The 10,075-nt window shown below is 41.7% G+C and overlaps 1 protein-coding gene across 1 annotated transcript; it reads left to right on the top strand.

The window, feature by feature from the left end:
• Positions 1 to 1,572: 1,572 nt before the first annotated feature.
• On the top strand, positions 1,573 to 10,075 carry LOC308300956 (adhesion G-protein coupled receptor F1-like; the record flags this gene model as incomplete). Its single annotated transcript, XM_080744853.1, has 3 exons — positions 1,573 to 2,655; positions 3,702 to 3,743; positions 9,932 to 10,075. 3 exons carry the CDS (start codon positions 1,573 to 1,575, stop codon positions 10,073 to 10,075), a joined length of 1,269 nt encoding a protein of 422 aa, XP_080600979.1.

The following is a 10,075-nucleotide window of genomic DNA, read 5'->3' as shown; positions in this document are numbered from 1 at the left end:
AGTAGTACTGACTTGATTTTTGAGCTGTGGCAAAACCACAGAGACCACTTTCAACCTTTTGTTTCTTTCCTTAGAAAATATAGTATGTAGTAATTCAGAGTATGGTGATGGAAAGGTTGGGGAGGAAAATAAGGCACCCTGCAAAGAGGATGAAGTGGGAAAGAAGACAGCAGTTTGTACAGCAGATGGAAACTGGGATCCTCGAGAAAACACGTGCATCCTGAAAGTGATTGACGATTTAATTGATCAGTCTCAGGTAAAAAAATAAAAATAAGAAAAGAAAAGTAAAATCACACCATTGCGAAGTGAGCGGTGCAAAAACGACACGTGCACTGCATATCTCCTTGTATGGGCCGTTCTGTCCGTGGTGTCAGGTGACATTGTGTGTATTGTGCGTATTAATTTTTTGGGCTAATTGTTTTGGCTAATTTATTTGGCTGACATACACATAGTGAAACAGAGAGGTTTGCACCGCACAAAATATATACTGTCTGGTGTCCCCCAGGGGCCTAGAGCCAGTTGGAGGATTCAGTACATCAAGCAATATAACACCATACATCAACATAATTTACAGCATAATCTGTTGAATTATAGTGCCATCCCAAATTGTTGTACTTGATTGGCAGCAGGTCATAACTTGATTGTATATAGCTGTTTACTACTACATTACTACATACAACTACTGCCTTTTATATCTCAGGATCTACAGTCTCTGACTGAGAAAGAGGTTTCAAAGTTTCTGAAAGACTTGAGCACAGTCGCTGAAGAAAAGACTGAAGAAGTGGTTAAATCACCTGCCAACATTGGTGCCATTGTTGGCATACTGAATAGTGTGGCAAATACAAGTAGACCAATAAATAAAGTACTAATGACGGTAGGTGAACTATTATACAGTATTATTTGTTTATTTTGTGTCAAAGTTATATTATTTTTGCATTTTAATTCATAAATGTTTGAAAGGTATATCCAAAAATAGACTCTGGAGAGCAGATTTATTTACAAACAAAATTCAAACATTCATAACTGCACATACTGCATATATTTGGCCATAGTTGAATCCATTCAGGTATTCAGGTAAGTTCAGTAATGTTTTAATAACCGGACAAAATGTAAATGTAAACAAATTCTAGTCTTTATCTTTAGTTATACCCAGTTTTTGTATTTTTGTCTGAGGAATATGCACTAGAAATACATCTTCAAAACAACATTTTGTACATATGTCTTTTTCTCCTTATTTTTTAGAATATCCTGAAAACTGTAGATGTTCTCATATCTGATGCGGCAAAGGATTCATGGAAGGTTTTAAATGACAACGCCACTAAAAGCGAATCATCAGATATAAGAAGTGCTGCTCCTCCACCTCAAAGTGGCTCAAACTTACTGGAATCTGTTGAAACAATAACTGGCAACCTGGCCAATGACTCTTTTGTGATTGAAACACCGCTCATTACCTTGAACAAAACCACATTCACAGGCGCCTATTACAACGATCTGAATTCATCGGTTGAGATAGACATACCAGACTCGAACATTCCTCGCAGTATCAATATCACCACATTGATATTTGTGTCAATGCATAATGTCCTTCCCGCAAGAAACGCCACCAACAATGACACAAATTCCACTGTCATCAATGGAAATGTGGTTCTAGTCAAAACGAAAGCCGCTATCGAGAATGTGTCGTTCACCTTTGATATTTTTAATGAGACTCTGGGCAATGACACTCTGGGAAACCCTCAGTGCGTCTTCTGGAACTTTAGTCTCCTCAGAGGTCTTGGCGCATGGGACACTGAGGGATGTGTGGTGGTGAGTCATGCTAATGGAACTGTGACCTGCAACTGCAACCATCTCACCTCCTTCTCTATCCTCATGTCGCCCTTTATTCCGTTTACCGAGGAACAACAACGAATTCTGGACTACATAACCTACATTGGAGTCGGCATATCCATGGGTTGCTTGGTCATATGTCTCATTATTGAAACCGTCATCTGGAGGAAAGTAAGCAGGAACAACACCTCATACTTGCGCCATGTGTCCATCGTCAACATTGCTGTGTCGCTTCTGATTGCAGACATTTGGTTTATTATTGGGGCAGCCATTTCAGACCAAAAGAAAGCCAACGTACCAGCATGCACTGCTGCAACTTTCTTTATCCATTTTTTCTACCTGGCCCTGTTCTTTTGGATGCTGGCATCTGCTTTGCTGTTGCTATATCGCACAGTAGCCGTCCTGGGGAATTTGTCTAAAAAAAGCATGCTAGCTATTGGTTTCTCTCTAGGCTACGGAGCACCTCTCATCATCGCCATTATAACCATAGCGGTGACTGCACCCGATAAGAATTATATCAAAAGAAAGGAGGTCTGCTGGCTGAACTGGGACCCCTCCAAGGCTCTGTTGGCGTTTGTCATCCCTGCCCTCGTGATAGTGGCCATAAACTTCTTGATCCTCATTGTAGTGATGTACAAAATGTTGAGAAGCCAAATGTCAAGAGATTCGTCGCGGGCTGATGAGCGGCATGTCCTGGTGACCATCGCTAGAAGTTTGGCCGTGCTAACGCCTTTTTTCGGAACTACATGGGGTCTGGGAATAGGAACCATGGTTGATCCATCCAACTATGGAATCCATGTTGCGTTTGCAGTCTTTAATTCACTACAGGTATTTGACACAGAGCAGTTCATATTATGGTAATGTGCAACTTATGAATATGGAGTAAAGTCTATGGCAGGGGTCTTCAACAGGGGGTCCGTCCGGGACCCCTAGGGCAGGGGTTCCCAAACTTTTTTGACTCGGGGCACCCCTATAAATATTGTTTTCATCCGAGGCACCCCTACATTATTATATTCCTAATTTTCACTCCCAGCACCTTATATTTATAGCATATTTTAGTGATTATGTTTCGAGGAAAGCAAGATAATAGCCATTTTGGTAAGAACTGACTGAAAATAACTTTGTACTTTGTACAAGTTTAAAATTATACTAATAAATATATTTTTAAATATCCAAATAAATTTCAAATATTATCAAATTATCTCACGGCACCCCTGGACTGCCGTTGCGGCACCCCAGGGTGCCCCGTCACCCACTTTGAAAACCCCTGCCCTAGGCTGTCCTCAGAGTTACTACAGGGGGTCCTCCATATTCTGAGAACTGTAGCCAAAAATAGCAGATCTACAAGCTCACATGGCCTCGTGCTGCGAGGCCTTGTGAGCTTGTAGATCGGCTATTTTCGGCAAAGAGGTTTGGTGTAGAGGGGGAAAAAGAGCACACTAAGTACAGTGAAAGGTGAAAGTTTATTATGTATTGACGGTTCAAGTGGTTAAATATCTGAAAACACTTGACATGATTCCAAAATACACTGATGATTGTACTGTCAAACGATTAAGCTATAATGGAATCAATGAAATCTATGTGGGGTCCCCGCTTCATCTCTCTCTCAACTAAGGGGTCCTTGGCCTGAAAACGTTGACCCCTTAGACCCCTGGTCTATGGTATGAATAACACCATGTTAGGAATGCTCTTTAACAGGTGTTTATTTAAACTGCACATACGGTACAGTACAGTACATTACTCTGTAAATACATTAAGTATGATATTTTAATATACGTCAGTACACATGGTAACAGTGGCATGAGGTCATTGGAAAGTAAAGCGTTAAACACTTAATCCTGCCTTTTAACTGATCTCATTGTATCTTTACAAAGGGATTCTTCATATTGGTGTTTGGAACACTGCTGGACAAAAAGGTGAGTACATACAGTAGGCCTATGGGTATGGGGCTTTGCAATTAATGGCTTTCTGAAAGCCCATACACCATACACAACATATAGACTTTATTTACCTTGTGGCCGAGGGTGTCCCTTAACGTTTCCATGTAATTTAGATTCTTGGGGTCAATATTCGATTAAAAATCGATTCTCAATTGAAAATGATTCCTGACTCAAAATAGATTTCTGATTCAGTACGTGGCTTGGGGGGATTTGAGGATGTACTTGGTAAATGGTGCATTTATATAGCGCTTTTATCCAAAGCGCTTTACAGAGATTGTGCATTACATTCACCCATTCACACACACATTCATACACCGGTGGCGGAGGAAACCATGCAAGGCACCAACCTGCTCACCGGGAGCAATGTGGGGTTCAGAGTCTTGCCCAGGGACCCTTCGACATTAACTCAGGGGGAGCCCGGATTCGAACTGGGAACCCTTCGTGCTCTAATAACGGTTTCTCTACCCCTGAGCTATGCCGCCCCACACTTCAGCACTCAAAGGAAGTGCCCTTTAGGTATACGTATATATTTTTTATATGCCCAGGCAGCACAGTCCTCAGCATGATAAGATCATTGCATGCGTTTGCATGCGGCTTGTGTCTATTTAAAAGTACAGAAAGACACCGCCGTGAGTGCTGGCATTCTTCTGTTTTAGCTGAATGATCTGCACAATCTGAAGCAGTGGTTCTCAAAGTGGGGACCGGGGGCCTCCATAGGCCCTTCAGGGGGTCCATGGGGGTCCCGGGCAAACGTTGTTAATATGGCATAAAGATCAGATTGCATCTATTTTCAAAGAAATCTTGAAAAATAGAGAAACATTTTGAATATTTGAAATATTTTAACAACGCAAATCATCTATGGTGGACCCTGTCACCAAATATTTTCAGATGGGGGTCCGTGGTCACATACACATTCATTTGGTGGTGAACCACTGATCTATACATAAAGTAACAGGTGAATGGTAAATGGTGCATTTATATAGCGGTTTTATCTGAGGCGCTTCACCATGATTGTGCCTTACATACATCCATTCACACTAACATTCATACACCGATGGCGGAGGAAACAAGGCACCAACCTGCTCATCGGGAGCAATTAGGGGTTCAGCATCTTGCACAAGGACACTTCGACACTAACTCTGGGGGAGCTGGGATCGAACTGGGAACCGGAAAGCGGCCACTGCTAAACTGACACAGCGAGCATCCTCCGCTAAGGAGTCACCATGTCAACCTTGGCTTCCAAACGGGTGCATCCCCCCATTCCGACATCCTGCCATTCCAACACTAACCCTATACCTAACCCTAACCTCTATGGAAGTGCTGCCACTCAGACAATTAGAAGTCAATGTTGGAATGGCAGCATGTCAGGATGGAGAGCGGCCCCTCTTCCAAACACGGCTTTTTTGGATGCTTTGATCAAATAAAATAAACAAATATTCACCCTGCCTGGAATGTTATGCAACATTACACGGCAAGGAGAATGATAACCTCTTATTTTTTTCAGGGCTTAAAATGTTTTAATTTCTGATCCCACTTTTCTGATCGTATTTCAGATTCGACAGGAATTGAAAATAAAGCCACTTACGTCAAGTTCTGGTTCAGCTACAAGGGTAAGTTGTTCTGCCTTTAAATCACTGTGGTGAACAGTGCATCGGTCGCATCTCAAATATCTGTATATTTGGTCTTCCTTACAGAGCGCCACAGAAACCCTTTCAACGAGACTGGGATTCTTCCTGAGAAGAGGAAGAGGTACAGTATGATATCCTATATCAAAGTTCACCACCCACGGGCGCCTGGTCACCGGTAGGCGGGTGGGGGGGGTCCGTTCCATGTGCGTGCACATTAGATTGGGTTAAATCGGGTTTTTCTTTATTAAATCTGATTTTGGGGCTTCACATTGGCTAAGTTGACAACTCCAGGCCGTCAGTTCTGTTCATATTAACTCACCATTTGTTACTGTCCCGTCTTCCTCCTCCATCTGAGCCATCAAAAATAATTTCCGACAGACACGTGTGTCAGGGACGGGGCTGCTGTTTTCCATATTTGCGTAATTCCCTCTAACCTCTTGAAATGTGTTAACTGTAGTCCTTAGCGTTAGAAAGAGTTCTCCATAACGCTTAAAGGGGGGGGGGGCTCCCCCTCCCAGCCGATAGGGGGAGCACGTGCGGTGGTGTGCTCTATAGAATCGGCGCTCGTGACGGGCGCTCCGCCTAGCCTCGTGAACCAGCCTTCTCCGGAAATCTACATTTGCTTTCTAGAATTTTTGAAACAGGACATTTTGAGGCCCGTTGTGCTAAAGCTAAGCGGCTAACCACAGTGTTGCTAGGATGAGCGTGTTGATGTCTGGGGGTAGCAAAACTAGGGGGGAAGATAATTTACGATTCTGTCAAATGAAGGGTACTTCACAACAAGTCCCCTTCATTCTGCGCACTTCCGATGGTGTCCGTGGACAAGGAAATACAGCGGAAAGTCCCATATAGCAAGAATATTTTCCCCACTCATGAAATAAATAATCACGACATATGATAAGATTATTTATTTTATTCGGAATGATGTTTTCCGACCAGACAGTGTCCCTTCTAGCATAGCTGGCTAGCTGTCAATTTTGTTTTTTGTTGTGGTCAGCCTCCCACACTCCGCCTCGTGCCGAAAAACTAGTGCACCTTTTTCAATCTCACAACATTTCCAAATGTACTGTGACATATCTATCTATCAATCTATCTGAATGTTAACAATGATTCAGTCATGTTGGTTCCCTCTATGCCGGTTTCTGAAGAAAAAAAAGTCCATTCCTGCATTTAACAAGACTCTAGTGAAGAAAATGTAACGAAATGAGCTAGGGTCTGGCTTGGTTTACAGCAGGGGTTCCCAAACTTTTTTGTCACAGGGCACCCCATAAATATTTGTTTAATCTGAGGCACCCCTACATTATAATTTTCACTCCCAGCACCTTATATTTATAGCATATCGTTCGTTGTCGGGTGGAAACCTTGTATGTTCAAAACCGTTCGTTTTGTATTTATCATCTATAAAATGTACTAAACTAGTGAAAACAGCAGATCTACAAGCACACATCGCGAGGCGTTGTGTGCTTGTAGATCGGCTGTTTTCACTAGTTTTGTGCGACAGTCTTGTATGATGAAGCAGGGCTTTGCTTTACCAAAAGTCGTACACATTTGAAACTTGGAGATAATAGCCATTTTGGTTAGAACTGACTGAAAATAACTTTGTACTTCAAGTTTAAAATGATAGAAATATTTTTTCAAGTGTCCAAATAAATTCCAAATATTATCAAATGATCTCGCGGCACCCCTGGACTGCCGTCGCGGCACCCCAGGGTGCCCTGTCACCCACTTTGAAAACCCCTGGTTTACAGTATGTCTGGTGTGTCAGTTACACATCAGTAACCCTAGCCCTTTATATTTTTCTTTTAAAATGTTATCTTCCCCGGTAACCCCTGCATCCCTTGTTCCATTGCTGTGTACTGAAACTGTCCTGTGCTGTGCTCCTCTCTTTTCTATCAGATGGTTACAACGTGACTTCACCAGGTGCAACATCTAGCAGTACTGGTGCATCCGATGCCTTTTCCAACAGTTAACAGCACAGCAGGCCATCATCATAATTACCAAAACCGTGTCCTCCACATGTGTGGTCTACTGGCAGCGTAAATACAAAGTTTGGTTTGTGTGTGCAGATTAGCACTGGACGTCTCACACACACACACAAAAAGTAAATACGGTGAGCAAATAGTTTACATCAGTATTAAGTAAGTTGCATGTCTTCCCAGAGAGAGAATGAAAGAAAGACATTTAATAATTATAATTTTGTCATTATATATTTGAACATACATGAAATTGTGTCCCCTGCATTTACTCATCCTAACTCGTAGGATGTAAATACAGTATTTGTATTTCTTTTTTTTTTTTTTTATTTCACTTGTTGATTCTTTGTTGTTGCTACAAAATCTTTTACATAAATAAGATGCAATATTGATTTGTTAAGTTTAATTTGTCAATCAAATCAAACTGGATGGTGGACGCCTCAGCAATGAATTGTTGGTTGCCGAGAGACGTACTGCTCATTGTGAATTAGATTCAGACCAAACTGTCATCAAAGTCAACAGTCAACATTTTCAGGCCACGACCCCCAAAATAATCATATTTGACCCCCAACCTGACGCGAGCACTAAGAGCTGAGGCATTAATTTTGTGTAACACAGTCTGTCAGCCCTGGAGGCACGAACGAGAACCTCTCCCTCCAGTGCTTCCTATAGGAATCCCTTTTCCATTTAATGGTTAGATTATTTTGTGATATCTACTGTATATAGCAGTGGTTCTCAACATGTGGTACATGTACCACTACTGGTTCTTAGGCACCTCTCTGGTGGTCCCCTCTCAGAGGAGTCTCCCAAAAAAGAAGAAAGTGGAGTGAAATATTTATATTATACTACAGGTAGTTCTTCAGCAATTGGTTGAAATAGGCTCTCCAGTCATGCTGAAATACTACTGTAGCACAGTTTGCACGGGAAGTTCACAGACGAGACGTAGTAGGCCTAGCTAAATTGGCAGATGACCCGGTCATTCAATTATTGGCTTAATAATGCGCCAACAACTAAAATCTCCATGAATTCAAGGAATAAATTGGGCTCCTGTGTTAACTGTGCATATCTGAATAGGATGGGGTAGGTCTACGCACCTGTATTTTTACACCAGTTATTATGGTGGCTGGAGGGACAGATATTTTCTGAGGTGGTACTTGGTGTAAAAAGGTTGAGAACCACTGGTATATAGGATAGGAATTTCCTCCCAAAATGTTTTTTGATTCATGATAATCATTTTGAGTTGTACAGAATTGGACAGGGGATAAAGTGTCTTTTTTCTACTATAGGCCTACTAAATGGATATTCTAAATTGAGAGATACCTGTATTTAATTTGTAAAGCATGGTAAATAAGAACTTTCTACAACCATGTATTTGAAATGTATTGTGGTACTGTATATATGAGGTGATTTCTTCCTGTTTAGAGTATTTTTTCTACGTGGTATTGTCAATGTAATATAAGAGTTATCCATGTATTTTGTTGTTTGATGTATAATTATGAAGTAACGTTGTGTTATTTTCCATGTAAATGCCATAGAGGTGAACTTGCCATCCCTGATTCTGATAATGAGTTCGAGCACCTGGGTTGGCCTATATGAGAAGCATGTCGGTCTGTCTGTGGTTCATATAGCCGAACCGTTTGCTGCACTTTACACTTGGAGCACTTTGAGCACTTTATTGGGCATGGAAAAATAAAGAGAAATGTAGTCTCAAGTCTTTCTTAAGGTTTTTGTGGAGCGCTGCTAGTATTTTTCCCTGACTAAATGCAGAATTACCACACTTAAAATGAAGTGATGTTTGAATCAGTTTTGACAAAGTGCATCAAACAATAATGATAATGTGATTCTCAAGAAACACGTTGTCATATCCATGTCATTACACACTGAGATGTCTCAAAACTCTCTGGATGTATTATTTGAATGGGTTAGGTGTCAAAACTTGGATAATGAAGAACACATAATTTAGAACTCATTAGCTTTATATATCAACATAAGGGAAATACAGTACAGTAGCTACATTGCTGGAACGTTGCATTCTGTGTTGCTGTTTCATTTTAAATAAAAGTGCATTGGTTCATCAAACACCGACTCTTGTTCACCACCCTGCTTTCACATTCAGCACTAGTACTACTATAACAACTGAACTCTGACGGTGTTATGTAAAGAACGAGGCACCATGTGCGGGTATAAACCTTTTACTGTTCATTCAAAGTCAGGCATGTGTACAGAACGGCCACCGGCTAGAACAGTGTAACAATCACAACAAAATCATTTCCTTTTTCCCCCTCTCTCTCTTCTCCTCCTCTTCCCCTTTCTCTCGCTCTACTGCTCCCCCTGGCTCCCAGGCAGACCCAGCTTTTCCCTCTTACACTACCATTGTCATAACTCATTGAGTTTACTGCCTGTATCTAAAATGAATGGCTCTGTCAGTCTACATTTAGGAACACAGGTCTCTTCCAAGCCACGTAGGTTATTGTGGGCCAGCAATGTTTGGAATTCAGTCGTTATAGAGGTGAGTAGAATCGCTGTGTTCATGATTTAAGGCATTTTGTTCAAAGCGATCCAGTCTTTGAAACTCTGTCGAGGTGCCAACCAGCAGCCACAGGATGCTACAGGTGCCAGCTTTACGTGGACTTCTGCCCTGATCCAGGATCCCATGCACCCCATGGAGAAGAACGGTCCTGAAGAGGGAAAGGGTTCAGCCATCTAG

This window comes from Nannobrachium achirus (assembly GCF_963921795.1).
Source record: "Nannobrachium achirus genome assembly, chromosome: 16".
NCBI lineage: Eukaryota > Metazoa > Chordata > Actinopteri > Myctophiformes > Myctophidae > Nannobrachium > Nannobrachium achirus.
Note: the sequence above shows the minus strand (reverse complement) of the source record. Positions and strands in the feature narration are given on the sequence as shown.